The sequence below is a fragment of the Myiozetetes cayanensis genome, unplaced genomic scaffold (genome assembly GCF_022539395.1).
Source record: "Myiozetetes cayanensis isolate MyiCay16 unplaced genomic scaffold, myiCay2020 scf4, whole genome shotgun sequence".
In the NCBI taxonomy this organism is placed as follows: Eukaryota; Metazoa; Chordata; class Aves; order Passeriformes; family Tyrannidae; genus Myiozetetes; species Myiozetetes cayanensis.
Window position 1 is genome coordinate 12,605,775 of NW_026087631.1, and position 25,879 is coordinate 12,631,653.

At 41.6% G+C, this 25,879-nt stretch overlaps 1 protein-coding gene across 1 annotated transcript in view; it reads left to right on the top strand.

Annotated features, from left to right (window-relative positions):
• The first annotated feature begins 1,467 nt into the window (after window positions 1–1,467).
• Window positions 1,468–25,879, top strand: part of UGCG (UDP-glucose ceramide glucosyltransferase) — a 29,937-nt gene continuing 5,525 nt past the window's right edge. Inside the window, exons 1-5 of the mRNA XM_050329356.1 lie at window positions 1,468–1,576; window positions 18,717–18,858; window positions 22,390–22,492; window positions 23,395–23,496; window positions 23,889–24,001. Of these exons, the coding sequence (XP_050185313.1) occupies window positions 1,479–1,576; window positions 18,717–18,858; window positions 22,390–22,492; window positions 23,395–23,496; window positions 23,889–24,001 (558 nt within the window). The 5' untranslated portion in view covers window positions 1,468–1,478. The remainder of the gene's footprint in view (window positions 1,577–18,716; window positions 18,859–22,389; window positions 22,493–23,394; window positions 23,497–23,888; window positions 24,002–25,879) is intronic.

Below are 25,879 nucleotides of genomic sequence, written 5' to 3' on the forward strand. Positions count from 1 at the left end.
ATTTGCAACAGTTAATGCAATCCATGTTTGCCTATTACACAATCAGTGAAAGAAGATAAATTACCATTTCTGATCCCAGATCCAAAACTCTAAACAGTAAAAGCTGAGCAGAAGTGTTGGGAGGTTTCTTCATAAGAACCCCTTCAAAAATAGGGCAACATCACAGTAGTAGGAATTGCTATAAACATTGTAATGAAATAAAGGCCAGAACAGCTAGCTCAGATGATTAGTAATGAGCAACTGAGTCTTTCATTAACTGGGCACTAACCTAAACGTAGCCAAGGCTGAGAGCTGCCAGGTTCCTTTAGCATTGCTTGGGCCCCGCAGATGGCAGTGGCAGCACGACTGATGGCATCGCCTCAGTCCTCGGGGCAGCTGCGCTGACTCACAGAGGTCAGCACCACCAGTAACTCACAGGTGCACACCTATGCTGGAAATGGCAATCCTGTCCTGCAGCATTCAACATCACGGAGAAAGCATTCAGATTCAAAAGCAGTAAAGAAAAATAACAAAGGCCGTGCAGCCCTGTATCAGCCCCACTGTGCTAGAACTCAGAATCACAGAATAGTTAGTGTTGGAAGGAACCTCTGGAGATCATCCAGTTCCACTCCTCTGCCAATGTAGGGTCAGCTAGAGCAGGTGACACGGGAACGTGTCCAGGTAGGTTTTGAATGTCTCCATGACCTCTCTGGGCAGCGTGTTCCTGTACCCTGCTACCCTCAATGGAAAGTTATTCCTCATGTTGAGGTGGAACTTCCTGTGTTTTAGTTTATGGCCATCGCTCCTCGTCCTGTCGCTGGGCATCACCAGAAAGAGTCTGGCACCTTCCTCTTGGTACCTGCCTCTGAGATATTTATATGCATTAATGAGGTCCCCTCTCAGTCTTCCCTTCTCCAGACTCCCGCAGTCTCTCCTCACAGATGCTCGGCAGCATTCAGCTGCCCCGATCCCTATCCCTGCGGATAAGGTAAGGGGCTGCGGTCTCCTCAGCGGCGGCTTTTAAAAGCCAGCAGCAAAGTTGGACGACACGGAGCCTTCGCCTCCGCCTCCGCCACACCAGCACCGCACCCGCACCCGCTCCCACACCCCTCCTCGGCGGCCGGGCCGGGCCGGGCGGGGCGCTCCTCGCACCCGGCCCGCCCAGCGCCGCCGCTGCCCCGCACCTCGCCCGGCGGCCCGAGGGGGACGGACCCAAGGTCAGGCGGCGGCGGCGGCGGCGGCGGCGGGCGGGGGGCCGGGCCTGTAACGGATGTGCCCGCCCGCCCCGCCTCCTGCGCTGACAGAAAGGCGGCGGCGGCTCCTGGTGCGGCAGCCGCGCGGGAGCTGGTGCGGAGCAGCAGCGGCGCCTCCGGAGCCTCCCGAGAGCCCGCCCGCGGCAACCGCCGCCCCGCACGCCCACGAGCCCCCCGAGCCGCTCCGCTCCTCCCCGCCTCGCTCCGCTCCGCCGCCGGCTCTGCCTGGCCCCCCGCCCCCCAGGGATGGCGGTGCTGGCTCTGGCCCTGGAGGGACTCGCCATCTTCGGGCTCATCCTCTTCGTCGTGCTGTGGCTCATGCACTTCATGTCCATCATCTACACGTAAGCGCCGGGGTGCGGGGGGATGGCGCCGCGTTGTTCCGTCACCCACCCGCCGTCGCGCCCGGGCAGCGGGGCCCGTCCGCTGCCGCCGCACCGCCTCCCCCGCGGCCGGAGGCTCCTCTTTCCCCGGTTGTCAGCACCGGGCCCGCCGGGATCTCCCAACCCGGAGCCGCAGCGCCCACCGGCCGCGTCCTGCGGCCCCCACCGGGAGACCCGGGAGTCGCGCCGCCGTCCTCAGCGCACAGCTGGGTTCGTGCTATCGCTCTTCGGGTAAAAACCGCCCTCTGTGGGTTTCTGCCTCCTGCTCTGAGCTGTGATCTTTGCTTGTTTGCCTTCAGCGCTGGTTGGGAAGGCTTGGGTTTTGTTGTGTGCCGGTACACCTGTACAGCGAGGCTTTTCCGGTGATGGTGGGAGACCAGCGTGCACAGCACTTACAAAATGTGTGATGTTTGATTGTGCAATGACTGTACAGCGGAACAACTGAAGGAGTACAGTATCCTCTGCTAGGGAGACAAAATTTTAGCCATTTCAGCTGCTTTTTTTCTATTGAGAAATGATGGTAGTACTAATAAAAACAAGTATATATAGTGTATTAGACCCTTCTTGGATAAGTGCAAGTAGAAATTCTTTTAGAGTTTGTGAACAGGGTTTGCATTTTTGACTGACAAACAAAGCAGATAGAACCTAGAAGAGGCATTGGCTTTTGGGCATGTGAGGAAAGGATTAGGAAGGCATTTCTTTTTGTAGAAGGTCATGTTTTGCTCTCTTAAGCAAAAGGCCGCTCTTGCATCACTCCTAGGATTAGAAAATACCTGAATTTCGGTTTACTTTGCTTGTGCTTATCTATTCTCTTTTCTTGCTGTTCCCCTGCATCTGATAGGTATCTGTGATAAATCTCAGCCATTGTTGAAAGCCAGTCTCACAGAATAGCTATGGGTGGAAGGGACCACAGTATATCAGTCTGGTCCAACCTCCCTGCTCAAGCAGGGTCATCCCAGAGCACATGGCACAGGGCTGTGTCCAGACAGTTCTTGAATATCTCCAGTGAGGGAGCCTCCACAGCCTCTCTGGGCAACCTGTTCTAGTGCTTGGTCACCCCCACAGTAAAGAAGTTCTTCCTCATGTTCAGGTGGAACTTCCTTTGCATCAGTTTCAGGCCATTGCTTCTCATCCTGTCACTTGGCTCCACCAAGAGGAGCCTGGCTTCATCCTCGACATCCTTGGTGCAGATACTTAGAGACACTAATGAGGTCCCATCTCAGTTGTCTCCTCTTGAGACTGAAGAGGCCCAGTTCCCTCAGCCTTCCCTTATAAGAGAGATGCTCCAGTCCCTTAATCATCTTTGTTGCCCTCCACTGGACCTGCTTCAGGAACTCCATATCTCTCGTGTACTAAGAAGTCCAGAACTGGACACAGACAGGTGAGGCCTCACCAGGGCTGAGTACAGGGGCAGGATGGCCTCCCTCAATCTGCTGGCAATGCTTTTCCTAATGCACTCCAGGATACTGTTGGCCTGCACTGCCACAAGGACACGCTGCTGCTTCATGGACACCTTGTTGTCCGTGAGGATCCCCAGGTCTTTCTCCACAGAGCTGCTTTCCAGCAGGTCAGTCCCCAGCCTGTGCTGGTGCCTGGGGTTATTCTTCCCCAGGTAAGGACCCTGCACTTGCCTTTGTTGAATTTTAGACTGTTTTTCTCTGTCTGTCTCTCTAATCTGTCAAGGTCCCTCTGAAGGGCTGCACAGGCCTCTGAGGTATCGGCCACTCCTCCCAGCTTTGTGTTATCAGTGAACTTGCTGAGGAGGCATCTGCCCCTTCATTCAAAGCACTGATGAATAAGTTCAACAATACTAGGCCCAGTATTGAACCTTGGGGGACACCACTACTGATAGGCCTCAAAATAAATCCTGTGCCACTGATTATTACCCTCTATGATCTCCTGTTCAGGCAGTTCTCAGTCCTCCTCACTGTTCACTCATCCAGTCCATATTTCCAGAGTTGCATTTGTGGATACCAGAGATTTGCTTGTTTTGCCCTTGGTCTTAGTTGCCCTATGGTTTGATTTGGGTTTTTTCTTTGTTTGTTTGTTTGTGGTTTTTTTTGTTTATTTTATGTGAAATCTAATAAGATCTAATAATTTTTTTCTACTCTAATTGAGTTACCCTTAGATCTTATATTCACTTTGATAATTAACTTCTTTCTTGAAATCTACCTCTATGGGTTGTCTTGGATGGCAGGATTTCAGTACTGGGGAGCAGAAAGAGTGCATAATGGGAGATGAAACCATGGACTGCTGTGGACACAGCTGATTTTGCACAGCTTTGATTAAAACAGTCCATTGCATGTTAAAACCTCAACCTTTCAGGTGAACCTTTGTAGTTCTGCTGCTCATAAATCTTTAAGAAAGAGTGACAGCTGTAAGGGGCAGGAGATGCAAATGGGGATATAGGGGAAGACATGCGAGAGGGTAAACAGGAGGGAGAAGGATGAGATATGCTAAGAGACATGATAAGAAAGAACAGGGGAGAACCAGAGAGAAGGGTACACTTTTGGGCCATCAGTTCCACCGGAGCTACCCCTTCAAAGGTACTGCTTCTTGTGGAGGCGGCACACTGGAGGAGGGACCTTCCTGAATGCGCTCTGGGCTGTATGTAAGATACCCTTGAAGGGACTTTGACCTGTCAAGCAACCCACCCTCCGGAACTGCAGCCTGTGGATGACTCACCCGTGAGGAGACTACTGTCAGTGGCTGGCCTGTACTGGAGCAGACACTCAGCCAAAGGGATTGGAACCTGTAGCCAGTCTCCTGAGCAGCTAAACCTGCTAGAGCAGAGTAACAGTTAGGACACAACCAGCAGTGGAGGAAAATAAATGAGAAGCAAGGCATGGCAGAAAAACCTTTACATGCTGACCTTTGCCTCCTGTGTTGTGTTGCTGAAGGGCGGGAGAGGGACTGAATCTAAGAAACTGCAAAAGACCAGTTGGGATAGAAAAGAGGGGAGGAAATGTCTCTGACTGAAGCAGAGCCTTGGGAAGGAAGACAAAAAGTACTTCCCTCAAAGTTAAGTTGCTTGTCTTTTTTGTCTCTCAATACCCACATTGGTAATTAGTTGCCCATTAATTGCCAATAATTTGAGTAGAATTGCCTGAGTTGAGGCAGTTTTGCCTGTGGCAGTAAATTGGTGTGGAATGCGGGCAGCAGTTGGACCTGGGTTTGGAGTATTTGCAGTCATGTGAAACCTAAACAGGGTTGTGTTTTGTGTTAACGGGAACTTGTCTTATGAATGTATGTATTGTGTATGGGGAGTTAATGCAGATTATGTGTTAACAGGTGGAAAACTTGCCCATTGTGAAGGGGATGGTAAAAACTGGGGTGATCCAGTTTCAGCCTCTGAGACCCCTGGAGAAAAGTGTGGTTCCGGTGGGACTCTGGAGTTACTGTCTCAGCAGGGCTAGAGCCAGAAGCTCTTTGACAGAGTAATGGGCTGATGGTAACAGGGGTATTTAATGTTCGGTGTGGAAAGGTGACCCATGGTTGGAGGTGAACAGCTGGTAGCACTGAAGTGACCAAATTGAAATTTGTGCTGAGTTGGCAGGAGGTTGTGGAGGAGCTGCCTCAGTTACAGTGATTTGAGGAAACAGGACCACAGCTTCCTGTAGTATGACCATGCAGCTGGCCTTTGAAGTAATAAAGAAACACTGGACACCTAAAACATTCCAGGGAGCTGTCCTTGCAGTGGCTGTGGTGGTACTGGGCAACTGGAGCTGATGGGATATAGCTGATGTCTAGAGAGAGCACTACTCTGGTGATTTTGGAGCCTGTGGCACTTGTTAGCATTACCCTGTGCAAGGGAGGAGGACTGTGGGGTTTTCTGATGGAATTGTACATGGAGGAATACCCTGGTCCTGCAAGCAAGGTACCTCTGTGAAAGGAATTAGCAGAAGCAGGTGATCAACTCTGCTTCGGATGATGGGACATGTTTCTGGGGAAAGGACCCCAGATAGATGATGATTGTTAGTGCTATGACATGAAAACTCTGGCGTCTGGACATTGTTACCAGTGCCCCTCATCTCACAGAGACTAGTTCTGTCCTGGATAGCAGGCACAGCACACTGCACTCTTTCTTAGACCCCTGAGGTATGAAGATGTTTTCACTTATAGAAACTTCTTTTGATGTCAGTGGGAGGATGCAGTATTAGAATAGAATTACGTGGTACTGGTCATGTACTGAAAAATACTTACATCGTACCTGCTAGAGGAAGCCAAGAGGAAAGTTGAAACTAATTAGTCTTTCTGTTTTCTCTTTATGGACAACATTGTTGTTTTGGTTTTTTTTCAAGTCACCACGGTAGGGGTTGCTTGTACTCAGTCTGTACTGTGCCTAGCCCTGCAGAACTGGTGAGCTGGAAGAGCTGATCTCTGCCACTGGAGTACTACGACAGTGTTGTAACAGTGAAGATAATGTTGTCAGTGAAGCTGTTGTGGACTAGACAGTCATCCTGCTGTGGTTCCCCATTGGTATTTAAGATGTTCAGTTTAGCAAGACACTTAGAACATGTGCAGATTAAGTAGATAAATGGGGTTATTCATGAAAGTAAGCTTATTTGTCTTGAAATGCTATCGGCAGTTGTCAACCTTAAGGTCAAGACAGCATTTCTTTTGCTTGGGCTGTAATGGCTTTAAAAGTTACAGTGTTTGGATATCTAATGTTCAACTGAGGAAGAGTGCCTGTCCTTCTGTAATGCATTTGCAAAATCTGATTCTTGCCACCTCTTTCCCCTGCTACCTTTCCTTACTTTGAATGGATTTCAATCACAGAAACATTTAGGTTAGAAAAACCAAGGTCACTGAGTCCAGCCTTTGACTACCTTGTCAATTAAACCTTATCACAAAGTGCCACATCCAGTTCTTGAACACTTCCAGGAATGGTGACTCCACCACTTCCCTAGGCAGCCCATTCCAAATCTTGAAAACCTTTTCCATGAAGAAATTCTTTGTGGTGTCCAGCCTGAAGCTCCCCTGGCACAGCATGAGGCCATTTCTTCTTGTCATATTGCTAGTTACTTGGGAGAAGAGACCGACTCCCATCTGTCTATAACCTCCTTTCTGGTAGCTATAGAGAGCAGTAAGATCTCCCCTGAGCCTCCTCTTCTCTAGGCTAAACAACACTAGCTCCCTCAGCTACTCCTTCACAAGACTTGTGCTCCAAACCCTTCACCAGCTTCATTGTTCTTCTCTGGACATGCTGCAGCACCTCAGTGTCTTTCTTGCTGTGAGGGGCCCAAAACTGGGCACAGAATTTGAGGTGTGGCCTCACCAGTGCCAAGTACAGGGGGACAACCTCTTCCTTGGTCCTGCTGGCCACACTGTTCATACACATCCAGACATCCTGATGCAGGCCAGGATGCTATTGGCCACCTGGTCCCAGTGCTGTCTCCTGTTCAGCCGATTGTTCAGCAGCACTCCCAGGTCCTTTTCTGCTGGGCAGCTCTCCAGCCACTCTTCCCCCAACCTGTAGCACTGCCTGGGGTTGTTATGACCCAAGTGAAGGACTTGGCACTTTGCCTTGTTGAACCTCATACAGTTGGCCTCAGTCCATCAATCCAGATCCCTCTCCAGAGCCTTCCTGCTCTCCAGCAGATCAACACTCCCACCCAACTTAGTGTCATCTGCAAACTTACTGAGGGTGCACTTGATCCTCTTGTCCAGATTGTCAACAAAGATACTAAAGACATTAGGTAATGTTTGGTAACTAAAACAAACATTAGATAATGTTTAGTAACTATTTATTTGTTTTTGCTGCTTTATTTTTCAAAAAACCTGAACTCCTGTGAAGTCATGTTCTGGCTTTGAGTCTCCGTTGTTCTTGTACCAGTTGTTGGTGGCAATTCTAATTATAGCACTTAATGGAAATCACTTTAAGGCAGCCACAGTCAGTTGATGCTGAGGCTCCTCATTGTCTTGGTTCCCAGGTGTAAGTGCGAAGGGTAGTGTGTGTCACTTAATTGATAAACTGGTTTTAGACAAATTGATACTGCTGGATTTAGACAAATTATTTTAAAAAGCTTTTAGTTACAGTAGTCAATGAAGAAATAATGAATTCTGCATTTATGTGGCATTTGGGTGTAACTGGGCCTGTTGTGCCTTGTCTGCTGAGTGAAATACAAGACTTCCAGGAACACATAGATGTAATAAAACACCCAAATATAACTAGCAGTAATTAATAGCCTTAGTGTAATGTGTATGGACACAAGGAGGAAATTCAGCTTGCACGGTTGCATAAAATTTAAGTTCCCTGAGGTACTCAAGGTTCCTGCAACATTGAAAAACTTTTTAAACATGGCTTCCAAACCTAAACAAAACTCCCACATAGCCTATGTTTGACCTCTGCTTTTTTTTTTTTTTCCTGCAAGGTCATTTTGATATTTTAGTTAATAATCTATTATTGTATACTGATAATAACCATTTGTAAGAAAATAATTTTATTTCTTTTGGTCTGGTTTGCTTGTCTTGTCAACTGGGTTTTTTTAAATCTTTGACTCCTTCTTCCTCCTCAGTCTGTGGTTTGTGTCCAGAATTACCCTGCTTTGTTCTCTGATCTCTCTACTTCTCTTTGTCATCTCATTTGTAATCTCATTTCACCCTTTTTGTTTGTTGGTGGGACTGTCTCCTCCCTTGGACTGTCTTATACTTCATAGTGTCTGGCAATAGATTGGGTAAGGTAGCTGTTAAGAGCAGCAGTATTTACCCACATTGCCATCACAGGGTTGCCTTTTCTGTGGTTTGTGCTTTAGAGACATCTTATTACAGATAAGAGCCAGGTAGGTTGTAGTGTAGATTTAATTTAAAAGGCAATCTTCACAGACCTCTCCTGTTACTGTCAAGTGTTACCAGGCATAAGTGAACCAACATTCTGATAGACTTTGGAGATAATACAAAGACTCATCTATGTGATTAGAGGTACCCTTCCCTCCTGTTGATAATCACTTAAGCAGAAAACTGCAAAGTGATGGTACTGGAGCTTCTCCAGGAATTGTCTGGAAGATGTCTAGCATATGTGGAATGGCATGTCTGTTCTTGGGTGTGTGACTTAGTTGAACCTTTATTCAACTTGAACTACTTACACTGAAATTTTTCATGCAGGTTGTCTACCTCAAGGTAAATAGTTTTCCCAGTTACGTAGCTGATGACAAGAATGATCTAAAATGTTGGTGACACTAACAACAGGTTGTTGTCTTTGATCTTGTATATGTGGAACAGGGAATGGAGCAAACTCATAACCTGATTAGCAGTATCTTTCTGCAAAAATTCTTTGAGGGTTAAAAGCATTGCAGATCTTTGTGATGGATGAGGGGAGAGGGGGAAGTAGACAAAATTTTTAGACTGCAGGAATCTGTGAGATGTTTTACTGTTCCTTCTTCCCCTGCCCATGATATTGACTGCATAATATGAGGTGGTACAGTGGATGAATGAAATACATTGTCAAGAGTTGTGCCTCTTAACCTTTTGAAATACTAATGATATGTATCAAAATTATGTTACATCACAGTTCCTTTTAAGCATTTTTAACAGAGGCGATACATATGTTTCATAACAGCATTTCCAAGCAGATTGTTTTGTGCAGATTGTGTAGTGGTGAGAGAGGTGAATTTTTCTATTTTTCTGAGAGTCTGCAAGCCAAATTTTTTGGGTTTCTTTAGATAAAATTTAGATTAAAAAACAGTTTTTCTGGTTTGTATCTATTAGGTATTTAAAAAACCCAGAAAAACATTACCCTTCTGAAATGCTGTCAAACATGATTTGAAGTGTAGAGGCAGTACTTTAACTTAGCATTTTCTTTCAAAGTTTGGGTTGTTGTTGTGTTTAATAATTGCTTTCTTCAATTTCTGATGTTTCTTACAGGAGATTTATTCAAGCTTTCCAAGACATTTGCAGCACGAGGGCACTGACACTATCTCATTGACTACTATGTAGTCCAGACAAGGTTTACAGCTTTTCTGTTACTGTAGCTGGGATTAATAGGGCCCAGGACTGTGTGTTCAAACCTGTGTGAATTGGTATTTGAGCGTCTTTTTCAGTGGTATCCTGTCTTGTACTCCAGAAACAATTGCTGATGAGTTAATGAAATAAAAATTGGCCTGTCATACACTTATAATAAAGAAAAAGTGTTGGCATGGTATCTGCTTTATGATTTGATAATATAGTTTCTGCTTAGCCGTTAACATAATTCTGGCAGTTAACTATTTTGGAATCTTTTAGGCAGAAAAACCGGGAAACATTTGTGTGGCAGGAATCTTTGGCACAAAACAAGCAGTAAGGAGCAGCCTGGGGTCTGTAGGAAGCATATTATCTAATGTTTAGCAAATTATGTTGTCATTTAAACTTTTACCTTATGAAATAATTGGATCTGAGGTATTTTAATGTTAACAGATTTTTAAAATAAAAGTCAGAAAACCAATTTGAATAGTCTCACAATACAATAGTTTAAAGTTTCGTGTTTTAGAAGATCCCATACTTAACACTGATGGGCTGATCCTGTACTAAAAGCTTTTCTGTGGTGGTCAGTTTATCTGACCCAGAGTTACAGCCATCCATCCACTGGAGATGCTTTCATAAACAAAACACAAATTTTGCTGGATACAGTTCTCTGAAGTTGCACAATTTGTTGCAAGGAGTCTGTATCAAAACGGGTTTCTGTTTCTTTGCCTTAGAGACTCCTGATTTGGTCTCAAAGGGATAATCCAAATCCACTTCCTACTGCTACAGCTTTCTAAATGTTTCTGCTGTTCTAATCTGCCTTTAGTGAGCATGTGGCTATGTGGTGACTCAGATCAGCAAGCTAGCTTTTTCTGTGGGATAGTTCCCTGTTTGATCAGCAGCCTGATCCAGTTTATGTTGTGGTACTGACTGTTTTACAGCCACCAGTGGGCTGAGGGTGGGGGAAAGCAGAAACAGGGAATGAATTGCTGTTTTGGTGGCAGACTGCAGATAGACTACAAGGAAAAACGGTGTGTTCATTTTAATGCTTAGTATGATCCGTAATGGATGTGTTATAGGCAACTTGCTGTGTTTTTGTTAAGCCCACTACATTTCAGCTTGCTGAATTGTAAACTGTCTAGGATTTGGTCAGTGAAAGGGTTCCCGTTACTTCAAGTTTAACCACAGCCTATTGTATGGGAGCCTGTTTGTTTTAACTTTTATCGTGCAGGTGTGGGGGCAGGGAGGGGAGTAGGAGAGGAAGTGTTCGCTGGTTTTGAGTTATGTAGTGTTGTTCTTATTCCTGAAAGATACAAGGGTTTCTTTTCTTCCACTTAAAACTGTAAAATGTGTTTGAAAGCATTTTTAACTCCCCCATCTCCCCCCTCTTCCCACTCGCCCCCTTTTAGAAAAAACTGTATATCAAGTTACGGATTACGTCTACTGAACGTGACTTTGTGATAACATTTGGAAAATGCTGGTTAAAGAATTTCAGTTGTGTATTGAGATTTTATATTGGAAACGGTGAATAGCACTAGATAAAATTTGTTCTGCATTGTATAATTTTGTTTGTCTTTGTTACTAGCAACTGATCGAACTATTACTTTCCAAAACTGAAAGAGCAAATTGGTGTTTGGTTTTCGAGAACAGTGACCTTCTGAAAAATAACAATGATCACAATCTGGGTCCTTTCTTGATTAGCTTCTGCTCAAGACCTTTGATTTGATTTTTTTTTTTTTTTTTTTTTTGGGTGGAAAAAATGGCAGCTGTTTTGGGGCTTAAGTTTCCTTTCCCCCCCTCCCCAGTCATTGCCCTTTCTCTCCACTACCCACTGATTTCAGTGCATTACATTTTAAGGTCCTTTTCTTTTCTTTTTCATATGGGGGGATGTGTAGTACAGGAGAAAATATGTGCGAAGCATAAGAAATGTTTAATCTGCTGTGTACATTCATCTGTGAATGTGATAAAGCAGTACCCAATTGCAGTGTGCTTTTCAATGTAAACTCCTAGTATGCAAGGGATAGGGTTACATTTTTTTGTTTTCAGTGGTTTTGCAGGCATACACAAACTTATGACTGTTTCTCTGCTGGCAGACAGCCATAAGAAGTCTCTACTACAAAGTGCACACCTGAATCTTACCTTTCGTGTACTTCTTTCAGACTTGCCTACTTCCCTCTATCTCTGAGTATTTTATCAAGGCGAAGTGACACGTTAATTGTTTTTACTTACATCAGGGTATCCTCTTAAGTTCTTTCCTGTTGTCCACACCTGTTTGTTTCTGCTCCTCCCTGTTGTTGGATCTGACAGTTGTGTAACTATTAGTTTGCTGAGTGAGTGGATTGACTTGCCCTGTGTCCATGTGGCTGCTGAATTGAATGTAAGTAGGTGACAAGAGTGGAGGATGGGAAAGACTGCCTGCCTGAAAGCACTCTGGGTGACTGATGCAATGGTTTGACCCAGGCCAGCAGCCATGCAAAGGTGTCCTTGCCTGGGACCAGCTCTGTGGGCTGATGTCTTCCTTCAGTCAAGGCAGGGATCAGGGTGGCATTCATTTAGTATTACTTTGAGTCACTTGTGCATGCTGGTAGTGTTTTGTTACTTATTAACTTTAGTTAACTGTTTCTGGCAAGCAAATAGGGGCAAGGAGCAAGCTATAAGGGAATGCATGCTGTGAAGGAAAACTGTGATGCATAGTTGGTTGTGAAATACTTTTCAGGGACCTGATCTAAATCTATGGTCAGCTCAGCTTTGTGAATGAATTGAAGCAGGATTGTATGGGCAACAGTACTGACAAGATATCTTGTTTGGCTGATATTGATGGCAGCACAGGAGAAAGATTTTTTTTTTTTTTTTGGGGGGGGGGGAATGATCATCTTGCTGCATCCTTTGAAACTAGCTAGATTAAACTGATGACATGTTAACATTACATGTGTGGTAATACTTTTGTGGTGGTTTATGTATCTCATCTAATTTACTGTGGGATTAGACTAATGTCAGCACCAATGAGAAGCACAGGACATCTCAGAGGAGGGGAAAGGAGGAAAGAAGGAGTGCCTTGGAGCAGTAGCCTGTAGTTAAACTGGTTCAGCTGCGTTATAAAGCTCCACTCAAGGGGAAAAAAGGCTGAAAACAAGATCAAGGTGTTTAATTCTTGGTTTAGGAATAACTCTCTTCATATACTAATAGACCCGTGGTCATTGTTTTTTGTTTGACCTGTGTTCCGTTTTTTGAATCTCTGAAGTCTAGGAGGTCCATAAAGAGGAGTGTAGTAGACCTACTAATGCAACGGTAGTATGCCTGCATGCTTAAATCTGGGTATAAAAGTATAAGAAATAAGTACTTGATAACAGTGTGTTATTCAGCCTTAGCTGTGTTTCTCTGTCTCCATGCACAAGTGTCCAGTTCTGCTTCCTGGTGGGGTGGACCAGAGCTATGATAATGGCTGCTTGTATAGACTCCATCTCTCCCACCTTCACAGGCAGGTGAAACCCTTCACATACATATTTATTATATGAAATATAATGATATTGATATATATTATATAATATCTAGTAAAAAAAAATCTTAGTCTAAGTTGGAAAAGCTAAGATCATCAAGTCCAGCTGTTAACCTAACACTAAACCATGTCCATAAGTGTCACATTGAGACATTTTTTAACTATCTACAGATTTGGTGACCCTACCACTTCTTTGGGCATCATGTTCCAGTGCTTAGTAACTCTTCTGGTGAATAAATTTTTCCTAATATTCAACCTGAACCTCCCTTGGCACAATTTAAGGCCATTTCCTCTTATCTTGTCACTTGAGAGCAGAGACTGACCCACCTTGCTACAACCTCCTTTCAGGTAGCTGTAGAGAGCTGTGAGGAATCCAAAACTGGGCACAGGATTTGAGATGTGACCTCACCAGTGCCAAGTACAGGGGGACAATCTCTTCCTTGGTCCTGCTGGCCACACTATTGCTGATCCAGGCCAGAATGCCATTGGCCACCTTGGCCACCTGGTCCCAGTGCTGTCTCCTGTTCAGCCGATTGTCCAGCAGCACTCCCAGGTCCTTTCTGCTGGGCAGCTTTCCAGCCACTCTTCCCCCAGCCTGTAGCACTGCCTGGGGTTGTTGTGACACAAGGGCACCCACCTGGCACTTTGCCTTATTGAACCTCATGCAGTTGGCCTTGACCCATCGATCCAGCCTGTCCAGACCCCTCTCCAGAGCTTTCCTGCTCTCCAGCAGATCAACGCTCCCACCCAACTCAGTGTCATATACAAGCTTATTGAAGGTGCATTTGGTCCTGTTGTCCAGATCATCAATACAGATATTAAACAGGACTGGCCCCTAAAGCCATCATTGTAGCAGTCCAGTTGTGTGTCATCTCACCATGTTCCAATTGATAACTGTCATAGTTTTCCAGCTGTACAATGGTTTCCAGCCCCTCCTGTTTGAGGCCTATACTGTGTGCATTGTTGTAGATGCACTTCAATTGGGCAATTAATCCTGCCACATTTATTGAGAGAGGTTTTCCTGTGTGCAGTTTCCAGATACGTTAGTGTTTTCTAGCACATCAGTGAACCCTGTGTCTGTGTGTCCACGTGGATCTCAATCTCTTAACTCCACTGAGATGGCAGACTGAAGGACCTTGCTAGCACACTGTCCCTCAAACATGGATGTGCTCCCCCCAGGGTTATCTCTAGTGAGCCTGGTTTTATCCCTTCCCCCTTTAAATATCTGTCCCAGTTTAAATGAGACAAGGGTCTTTTGCTGAGGATGGATTAGGAGGAAAAGACCCAAACTTCTCTTTCTAAGCAATTATGAATCCAAAATTAAGAGGCTTTGATTGAAGGAAAACAAATTATGGAAAAGGGAAAATAACAACCCTTTATTAAAAGGTATATGTGTATTAACAGGAACACGAAAAAACCCAAGTAAAATAACTAAGCAATACTCCTATACCCACCAATAATCCCCTTCAAGAACAAACCGATAAACCGGCAGAAGGAAAATTAAATAGTTCAATTTCATGCACCCTTTGGTGCAGTTCCAACCACAGTCAGCAGGGCGCGCCGTCGGGTCACTGGAGATGCAAAACTTGTAATGTCCTGTACCATTCACCAGGTGGCGCTGTCGGGTCACTGGAGGAGCAGAACTTGTAATGTCCAGTGCCTGTCACCAGGCGGCGCTGTGAGATCCCTGGTTGCCACCAGGTGGGTTGGAGGAAAGGGAAAAAAACAACACTCCCCAGGGTATATCGGAGAAAGAACAAAAAACTCAATTCCCCTTCCCTTCCCACACTGGGAAAAAGGCGGGGGGGGTGGGAAGGGGGGAAGGAAAAAACCCAACAATAAAACAAAAAGTTCTCCCAATGGAAGAAAACTCACGAACTTCAGCTGGTTAGGATTAGTTCTAAGCAGGACCTGCAGCCAGCAACAGCTGAGAAGAGAACAGCAGCAAACTCCCCTCTGACAGGAAGAAAGAAGAAACCAAGCAGCTCTGCAGCTTGCAGCAGGTCCTCCCCTCACCAGCACACACACCAGCCACACCTCCCCATCTCCCTCCAGCCACACACCAGCCCCCCACAACTCCTCCCCCTTCGTTGTCAAGGAGACTAATCTCGGCCATTAGTGTATTGAGCCGATTCCTTTGTTCACCTGATGGCCCATATACAGAGCGCACACACACACGGGCAGGGTGAAGGGAAAGAAAAATTCCTTGCAAAAATCAGAACTATGACAATATCGTTCAAAGTTCTCTCAGTGAGCCCTGCTAACTCCTATGCAAAAATCATTTTTTTTCCTCTTAGAGGCAGGTACCCCATCTGTTACAGCAGGCATGGTGTCATATAAACCAACCCCATGATCAAGAAACTCAAATTTCTGTCAGTGACACCAGTTACAGAGCCAGGTATTAAACTGCTCAGTCTTCTTTTGCTGTTTCTTCTCTCAACCTTCTTTGCAACTGGAAGTATAGAGGAGAAATTAGTTGTGCTCCTGATCCCTTAAACAGTTGTCACAAGGACATTATTATGCACATATTACTTTCTCTGTATAAAAAGTGTTTTAGGTTACTTAATTGTAATGATCAGATAGCTGGATAAAAAGTTACTGCTGTGAGATACTGAAACTTATTTGTTAGTTATCCATGCTTTCTGATGTGGACTTGTCTTTTTACCATTACATTAATATAATAGAATTTAAAATATGATAATACTAGTCTTTATGAAGAAAGGGTGCTGCTAATACTTTCATCAATTTAGAGAATGTCTGCAACGTTTTTTGAAATCCTCCAATCTTTTTCAGTTGTATTGAATGCACTGACCAGTGTGGTATACCAGTAGCAAGTTTAATTTTTTTTCTTCTTCCTGTGGATGAAAATGCCAACTTTTGAAAGTGTATATATATGTATTTATATTTATATGTAAAGTAAGGAAGATGTAGGGAGTTCACGCTTTCTATGTTTCTGTTACCAAAAGAAGGAGAATAATCTTGCAACTTCTTTCTGCTGTTCATACTGAGGCCTTGTGTTTGGTATTCCGTAGCAGACCAACACTCCAGAAAGACCTGTGTGGTATGGTTCGGCTCACTAAAAATTCAGAAATAGAAGCAGGAAAACAAGGCCCTTTCAGAAGTAATGATCTGCTATCTTATCTTGATGGCCTGTGAAACCACAGACTTCAAGGAATGTCATCAGTGCTTTCTTCATCTTGTTTTGCTGTCTTGCAATATTTAAATATCTGTTACACATTTCTGATCAAGACTTACTTATCTCCCTCTAATAGGATAGTTCTTAAAGTAGCTGCTGAGGGAAGGCTGAAATGAGCGAATAAAGAGTGAGGTCTTTTCAGCTGCTTCTAAAAGGTATATGTCTCAGTACCCAGCAGTCTGTCTAGGATAGCAAGGTTTTTGTTTTCTCTAGAATACCACCTGCAAGAGAGATGGAGAGGGACTTCTTAGAAGGGGTAACAGCTTCAAACTGAGAGAGAGTAGTTTGAGATTAGATATTAGGAAGAAATTCTTTACTGTGAGGGTGGTGAGATACTGGCACAGGTTTCCCAGAGAAGCTGTGGATGCCCCATCCCTGGAAGTGTTCAAGGCCAGGTTGAGCAGGGCTGTGAAGCCACCTACTATGTAAAATGATCTGGTTTACTGTTCACTTACCTTCTGGTACATGAAGTCTAGCAGAGCACTGCAATAACTGGCATGGAAATCACTTTACTTTAGTGTCACAGTGCCACAGTGCTTTCAGAATGGCAGTGTGCAATGTTATGAATAGCACATGAACTCGAGTCTCACTTAAAGATAGCATGTTAGGGAGAGTTTTGCCATTTGCTGTCAAGAGTGTGCAGTGCTTCGTAGCTGAATAGGTTGTGATAATGCTGCATGCCTTATCTACATGTTTTGCAAGGTTTTCCTCTCTTGCACAGTCTGCAGGCTTTTCCTACTGTAATTCAATCACCTGTGTAATACCATGTCAGCATGGTTTGTAATATGATGCCTTGCAAGATTCTGTGGTTTTATAACTTACTGCTTCTTTATCGCAGTCCTTCCTCAAAGTTGTCTTCATGTTTCCTTTCTTACCTTTTTCCATTTACTCTGGCACTTCCTTCTTGTATTTCCTGTTTATCAAGGCTTTTGCCTCTATACAAAGCTATGTGCCTTGCTGCAGTCTGGTTTTGGTTTTTTGCTCTTGCAGTATCTACTTTTGATCTTCCTACTCCAAGTTACATTCTTGAGATTCTACTTTTTAATGGCTCTAAAGGCCTTGTTTGCAGTCATCTTTGTGAATATTGCTAAGGCCATCGTTGTCTGGGGTAGCTATATGAACTATTGCTTTTCATACTTTGGTCTAGACCATTCCTGGGCTCTTAAATGCTTGGCATTTCCATTTACCTCTATAGAGCCCAGACCTGGGCTCAACCGCAGTACAAGGACATCATCTGCTTTGTCCTTCTGCCTTTTTAGTGGACCCATTGTTTAGTCTCTGTAACGTTATTCCCGAGTGTGCAGCTGTGAACCTACCTAAAAGGAATGTGCTGGGAGGGCCTGATTAGGAACCAAATGTCACTGCCTCATTTCAGAGAAAAAAATTCCAGAGAACTCCTGGAATTTCTTCTTCTCCTGCTGGAGTTCCTTCATAGTTCAGTAATTTCACTTGGAGAATGTTTAAGTTAAGAATTTATATTAGGTACGTGTTGCAATAAAATAGCCTTTCAATCTGACTACTAGTACTATGGTAGAGAACTATGTTGTGCAGTATGTATGCTAACTTGCAAATTTCGTGTTTCAGCAAATACTTTTTCTGCAGTTACTTGAGTATATATATTTACCTGATGGAAATTTGATTGTATAATGGCCTATCAAGCTTTTGGAATTTAATTTTGTATTCATTCACACAGGAGTGTGGGCTTAAATGTTCACGTTGGTGAGTTGTGCTATTGTTGTCAATCTATTTTGTATGTTCAGTGTGACGCTTAGGGACATGTGGACTTGCAGTGCTGTGTTAACAGTTGGACTCAATGATCTTAAAGGTCCTTTCGAACCTGAAAAATTCTGCTTCATTGCTGAAATACTAGTAACTGTTTTAAATTGTGTGTAAAAGTGTATCTATGTTCTGGCCCAGCCTGAGGTCCAGTTTCTACAATTTTTTTATAATACAGTCAATTGATTCTTCTTATTTTCTTGGAATTGTTTGTTAACAAATTGATCAGTAGAATCAACTGTTCCCCTTGTGCTTTCATCTTGCTCGAAATTTTACATAACTTAAAGCAGGACCCCTAAAGCACCTGACCCTTTCAATTCTTTGCCTTATTTATAGTACATTGGTTTTTATTATTATCACCTTGTTATAATACTGTGGGTTTTGATGCTGTGGAGGAAGGAAGAAAAATCTTATTTCTGTTGTGGTTTGAAAAAAGTAGTGCAAAATGCATTAATCTGAAGTGTCTAATAGGTTGAATAAGGTTGAATTTAACCTACATGTCGTACTAAGGGTATTTTTAGGCATTGCCTTTGACACATCAACTATCAGATATAAAAATAGCTGTTTTTTCGACAACTAAAACTATTTTTTTTGCTGCAGTGTTAACTCCCAAACTTTCTTAGTTCTAAGTGTATTTTGAATGGCATTCTCTAAGGTATTTTCTTAAGTGTTGTTGTGTGCTCTTCTCATTACAGACGCCTCCACCTCAATAAGAAAGCCACAGACAAACAGCCATATAGCAAGCTTCCTGGTGTTTCACTTCTAAAGCCTTTGAAAGGTGTGGATCCTAACCTGATCAACAACTTGGAAACCTTCTTTGAACTGGATTATCCAAAAGTATGTATGTTATTTAGTATCTTTTTCCCCTTCCATGCCTCAAAAAGTCATATAAGAAGCTTGGGTGAGAATTATGCAACTTCATTATGTCTGGTATTGTTATTCCTCCTGCAGCAAATGTATAATTATATATTTTATACGCTGCAAACAAAACTTAAGCCTTTTTAAAAAGCTGTCTATTGAGAAACACATCCAAGGCTTAGGGATGAAACATATTCTACACTTCATTAAGATTTGCTTAATTGTTATCCCCATAGTATGGTGCTTATAGATTAAAAGGTTTCATACTGCTGTAAAAGGTCATTTTAGAGGCAAGACATCCTCCTCAGTTGACTACTTCTCTATAACAGATCCTCCAAAAGAGAACTCTTAACTGATAGCCTTTTTGATGGTTCTTGCTGATGGCACATCTAATGAAGAATTGCTCAGTGATGAGGTGGTACACCTCACAAGCTGTTGGTAGGTAGGAGAGTCTCCAAGCCACTTATTGGGGTTGGGAAGCAAATAGTTGTTAAAAGCTTACATTTGCTGTTAGACACTCTTTGAGTTTGTAATGCAAGTGATAAGTGTGTCAGATAGTGTCCTTGCTCTAGGGAGCTTACAACTTAAATAAAAATTTGTCAGTGCTTTCTTTATCATTCAGTATTTGATGTTTGCTCCTGTGAGTGGGAAAAGGAATACGTTTTCTGCTGTATGTCTGCTGAACCCTGAATTTGAAATTTAGTTTTAATAAAAAACTCCTCTTTTCTCAGTTCTTCTCAAAACTTCATCTGACACTGCTGCTTCAGTTGTAAAAGGTCAGAGGTTTTTGAAAGCTGTATTGGAAGTTTCTTTCTTGTATTCTTAGTGAGAGCTTTAAACTTAAACACTAAGTAGGCAGGGTAAAACAAACAAAAATCCCCAGCATTTGGAACTTATTAAAAGTTGGATAGTTTTTCTGTAATGAAGCTTGGGGACCTTTTGAAAAGGTTCAGACATGAACATATGAATGCTTTCAACTCAACAAAGTGCCATAAAGTGTGGCCAAGCACTCTTTAAAGCAAACTTAAGGCATACTGTGTATGCCAATATCGCAAACAATGTGAAGAACTTTCAGCAATATCTTTAGCTATTTTATGACAACAGTGAGCATCAAAACATTATGCAGCTGAAACATTTGACTTGCTTCAGAACTCAGAAAAATAGTTATCCTGGATCTTGCTTTATGAGAGATAGTCTTGATCCTTAATTCTGATAATATATGGGTAGCAATCTTAAAATGTTGCTACTCTACAGAAATCTGAATTTCAGATAACAATAGTGACAATCATATTTTTATCAAGGAGAGTGAAAATACATGTGTGAATGCTTCAGTTTACTGGGGCACAGATTATACAGCACAAGCAAGATCCCCAAATTGTTTGCAGACACTTTCATAGTTATTGTACAGAAGTACTTCTTTGAAGAGATTGACCACAAAAATTAGAACAACAGTATTGCCAGGTATTCAAAGTTCAGCTGTCCAGGGAGAAATTATTATCAAAGTTTAATCTTAAACTTTTTCCAGTGAAACTGAATTCAACCTGCAGCGATACCAACTTTCTTCTGTGATACTCCATGTGTGAAATAGCTTTGTCTTGAATAGAATCTGGCTGTGCAGTTTTTAAACTGACGGACTTGCACATACTATTCTTATCAGTGAGCAGCTCTTAGGTACTGTATGTATTGTAATTGCCAACAGAAGTCTCTCTATTCATGTTAAGTCCAAGTAAACCTGATGGTAATGTTTATGTAGATAAGTGTCTTTGGATTTCATTTGCTTTTATCATACATTTTGTAGTTCTTTACTTTGTCACTTCATACAAAGGCCATTTACTGTGGGGTTTTTTCTGTTTTCAAATATTGGGAGTCTGAAAATTTTTTTTTTCTTTCTGGTGAATTTCTTGGAGAATATGGATATAGAAGTGCCATTGCTACTGTGGATTGAAGATTAATTACCAGGCAAAATAGTTTTATTTTACAAATTTAATTTGATGATCAACAAGGAACTAATTTCTTCAGTTATTTCTATGGTGTTCATGCTGCCAAGATTGTTCTGTTGTGATAGAAGGACCTGTCTGTTTAATGAGACAGGTCTTTTACTTTTTAAACTTTGGTTTCCATGCTGATAAGATGGTAGAAATCAAACACTGCTTCCTCTTTAGCCAGACTGGCTCTGAGTTTGCCTTCTGAGAAGTAGAGATGTGTTTGTCTGATAGTCTGTAGTGTTAGTGTAGTTAAAAAAAGTCTTAACGCCCATTTAGTGGTTAGTGATTTTAAATTTTCGCAACATTCTGAATGCAGTTAGAGTAGTTGGGTGTTTTATGTAAGACAATACCATTTTTTTAATTGGAAGTAAGTATGTATTTAATGTAATATCCTCTTTTGTATGAAATACTTCTTACTGAACAAGAACATCAGAAATTGTCATCACAGAGCCCATAGACAGCTTTCAAAGTTCAGGTTACTTTTCGCTTAAGTAGTTTGGGGAAGATAAAATCCAATTAGGTGATAGAATAGTATAAAAGGAGAATAAGGACTGTTTTGATCACTAGTTGGGGCTCTTATTTACAACAGCTACTGAAAGATGTGGTCCAAGAAAATTGTTTCTTGTTGTGATTGAACTTTTCAATCTTCGGCTGTAAAAATGGCTTCTAGGTATCTTGATCAGAAATTTACATTTGCTTTATTATTTGTATTAGAGCTCTAATAGCTTGTAATAATTGTTTGTATTACGTAAGAAGTATTCAAGGAATTTGCTGTTAATGCAGAAAAAGAAGTACCTTTAAAAGGTTGAGCTGCCTCAACGTTGAGTGACTCCTAAAGCGCTATTTCTTCACTTGCTGTCTGTAGCTCATGCAGCAAACATGAAGCTTGACTGCTGAAACAGCTACAGTTTTCCCTTACCTCTTGTTGTTCTTTCAACCATTGCTTTATCAATGAGGAATACAGGGATGCATATACATGTTCCTGAGCTTAGCTTTAGTATATGGTTAAGTGCACATATGTACATATACTGGTCTCGGTGGGTTGTCTTCCAAGTCTGTTCTGCATGTGAATCTACAAAGTAAAGGAATGGAAGATGTAGTTCAGAGGCATGCAGTCAAAGTGTATCACAGCCTCATTCCTTTAATATTTTGAGTGCTGTAATGTCATTGAATATAATATTGGATTTAAGATTCATATGTGAACAAAAATAGAAGGGAAAACAAAAATTTTTACCTTGTATACCAGAACGTCTTATCTCATTACTAATAGAAACCCTTTGATAACCGAGAAAGTCATGTTCTTCAGCAGAAGAGTTTGAGATACAGCCTGGATTCTTTCTTCACAAGTGCATCAAAAAATACTAATTTAGCTGTAAAACAACCTCTTCGGTTTTAATTCTATAACAGTGCTCTTTATTTTTTTTTTAAGTTTGCTATGCTATTAAACTTTGTTTGTAGACCATATGGATAGGAGCTTTATGTACTGAAATATATAAATGAATGTTTACATTTTTGTTTTTACTAGTATGAAGTACTACTCTGTGTACAAGATCATGATGATCCTGCTATTGATGTGTGCAAAAAGCTTCTTGGCAAATACCCAAATGTTGATGCTAGACTGTTTATAGGTAAGCAGTGCAACTTGAAGGTGGGACTCTTACTTGTAAAATGTTAGGTACTCAACTCCCTATATACAGTATTCTAAAATAAATAAATAGTCTTGTTCAGCTCATGTTTGTTCTGTAGCTTAATTACCAGTTTGGGGAAAAAAGTAAGTTTGTAGTCACAGTCTGTGACATCAATCCAAGAAAACTTTAGGAAGAATGATTTTTTTTTTATCCCCTACATTTTTTCCTTCTAATTTTGAAAACAGCAGTTTAACTCCTGTCTTTGCACTGAACTATATGTGCAGGAAGTGACTTGGCTGTGTTTGAGCTTGAGGTACAGCAACAATACTTTTTCCTCTGCTTAGACTGTAGGGCTCTTTCTTTGCTTTATATTTGAATTAGTGGAGGGAGGGGATGCCTAGAACAAGGTAGTAGAATGTTGTTGGTTTTTTTCTCTGATATGAAGCAAACTGGACCATGTCCATAAGCTGGATGCAAAAGAGCGTGTCTCTCTTTATTCTGCTCCTTTTTCATTTTTCTACTAAAATTATTGTAGAATATAAGGGTCATAATCATAATCTTAAGAAATAAACAATGATTAATATTTACCTTACAGAATGTTATAATAAGCTCTGTAGTTTTATTGTACTTTTAATTACAATAATCTTGTTACCCTGCCATTTTGAGGAAGCATTTGAATATTTTTTCCTTTTATTTCCCCAATTATAGTAAGATCTAAAATATAGACATGAAGTTATATCTAAAATGTAAATCCTTTGCATAAAAATGGATTTTAAGAATTTACATGTAAATGTAAATGTTTACATTTATGGTTCAGTTTGTATATTGAAATAATTTCAGTATTGAGTCTGAATTCCAAAAAATGCCTTAAATTATTTGTGTATGATGTTTGTATTTTTTAGGTGGCAAGAAGGTTGGCATCAACCCCAAGATTAACAACTTAATGCCTGGCTATGAAGTTGCCAAATATGATCTCATATGGATTTGTGATAGTGGAATCAGAGGTAGGTGTGTGTTGTAATGTTCTGACTGTTAAGTTGCACTTATTCTCTGTAGGCAAGCAGTTGGTGGAGATTTTTACTGAGAATATAAGTAGAAATTAAAGTTTAAAGTCTGGAAAAAATATTGTCATGGTATAAAAAGGGGTTAATCTCTAATTAAAGGTGGAAATACCTTTAAAAATACTGTTCAAACTTTCCATTGTACTTACTGTTGATCACAGTAATTATGTTAATCACTAATATTATTTTTCTGCCACTTTATTCTTGCAAAATACTGGCATCAGAGCACATATGCTCTTGAGACTGGTAATAAATTGAGAGTTAGTGTCTCTCTACAGTAGTCCGCTAGTGACAGAATTACTCCATGACCTGTCTGTCTTTCATTTGTCCTTTAGTAACGCCAGACACACTGACAGATATGGCCAATCAAATGACTGAAAAAGTAGGCTTGGTCCATGGGCTTCCCTATGTTGCAGACAGACAGGGTTTTGCTGCTACTCTTGAACAGGTGAGTAAAATGTTCTGGGGGAGCGTTTGGTGTTTCCTGTTTTTTTTCTTGCAAAACCTTGCTGGCTAAAAGCTGTATTGTGCCTCTTGCACCTTTTGAGAGAAGAAATCTTTCTTTTCAGCTGCAGTCACAGTTTAAACTATCTAGGATAACTTCTAAATGCTCCAGAATTCCCATGTGCTCTGAACATTGATTCAACATTCAAGTTTACAATACAAACAATAAAGATTATAGGATAAAAATTATGGGTTTGATTTCCAAAACTATTAAAACTAAAGAACACTTTCCAGTGCTTAGTCAGAAAGGACAGTTAATTCTGTTTTGATGTCTGAAAAGGCACACAGAAGTGGTCATGACAACTCAAAGTCCAGTATCTTATTTCCAGCAGGGTTTACAAGCAAAGCCTTTGAGGAGAGTAGAATAAAAGCAAGGCTTATATCCTGTTTTCCAATAATACTGTCTTAACTTTTTGCAATCTTCAACTGAGAGACTTCCTGAGCGGGAAACAGACTTGCATATTTACTAATCCTTAATATATTAATATTCTAGTAAGAACGGATTGCTTACACAAACATTTCCATTGTTTCTTTCAGTCCATACAAATTTTGAATGTCTATAACTTTACCAGGAAGTTGCACAAATCTGTTACAGGATCCACAGGAGCTTGTTCATTCTGACTCTTACTCTTCTATAGTGCTATTTCATGTCTCCTAATACTTGTGTAAGAGAGTGATTCCTGTCCACCATCTTCATATCACTCATTCTGTCCTATTCTCCCCTCTTCTTTTTCAGTAAGTTCTCATTTGTAGAACAAAGATGCTGAGTTTTCTTATTTGTTTCTTATATCTCAAGGCATGTAATTTAATCAGTTATTATTCTGAGCTGGCATGTATTAAGGCGTTTTGTCTCCAAAGCTGACTGATGGGAATGAAAGACAGAAATGTGAGAGATGAAAATGCAGTGATTTTCATTACTCCATTATTGCAGAGAGTGAGGGATGCTCATGTGATTTTTTTTTCCTTTTTTTTTTTTTTTTTTTTTAACAGTACAAAGTCTGAATTTCCTCTTACAAGAGAAAAGCAGAGAGCTATAGCACAAGTTTCTTAGTACTGCTCTTTGCTAAAGCAAGAATATGGTTATCTGTTAAAGCAAGAATTACAACTCCTGCTTCTATATTCCTGGAAGAGCTTTTTGCTTCTAGACCCAGTATACTGCAAGATGAGCATGCCTTTTCTTGAATGAGTTACTGTAAGACCAGTGTGAAGGCAGTCTATACTAAGAATAGTAGCAAGAGGCACTAGCACTCATTCCCACTGTTTTGTAGGACACTCTTAAGTCACTGAATCTTGTAAAAAAACCTTGCTGTCGTAATTTAAGCCCAACTGGAAATCAAGCACCATGCAGCCACTCAGCCTCTGTTACCCTCACCCCAATGGAATGGAGATGAGAATCAAACTAAAACTTGTAGATTGAGATAAGAACAGTTTAATAATTGAAAGTGAAGTAAAATACAGTAATAATTGTAAATTATAATAATAACAATGATAATAAAAAGGGGAAAGCAACTGATGCATAACACAATTGCTCACCAGCCACAGACCAATGCCAGACCCCCCTTCATGAACCCAGATCGACCCCTCTTCTGAGTAACTCCTCCCAGTTTATACGCTGGGCATGACATTCTATGGAGTGGAATATCCCTTTGGTTAGTTTGGGGTACTAGTCCCAGCTGTGCCTTCTCACAGTTTCTTTTGTGTATGTCTGCACTGGCAGAGCATGGGACAGGAAAATTAAAGAGTCCTTCACTTAGCATAAACATGACTTAGGAAAAAACGAAAACATCGGTATGTTATCAGCACCATTCTCATTCTGAATCCA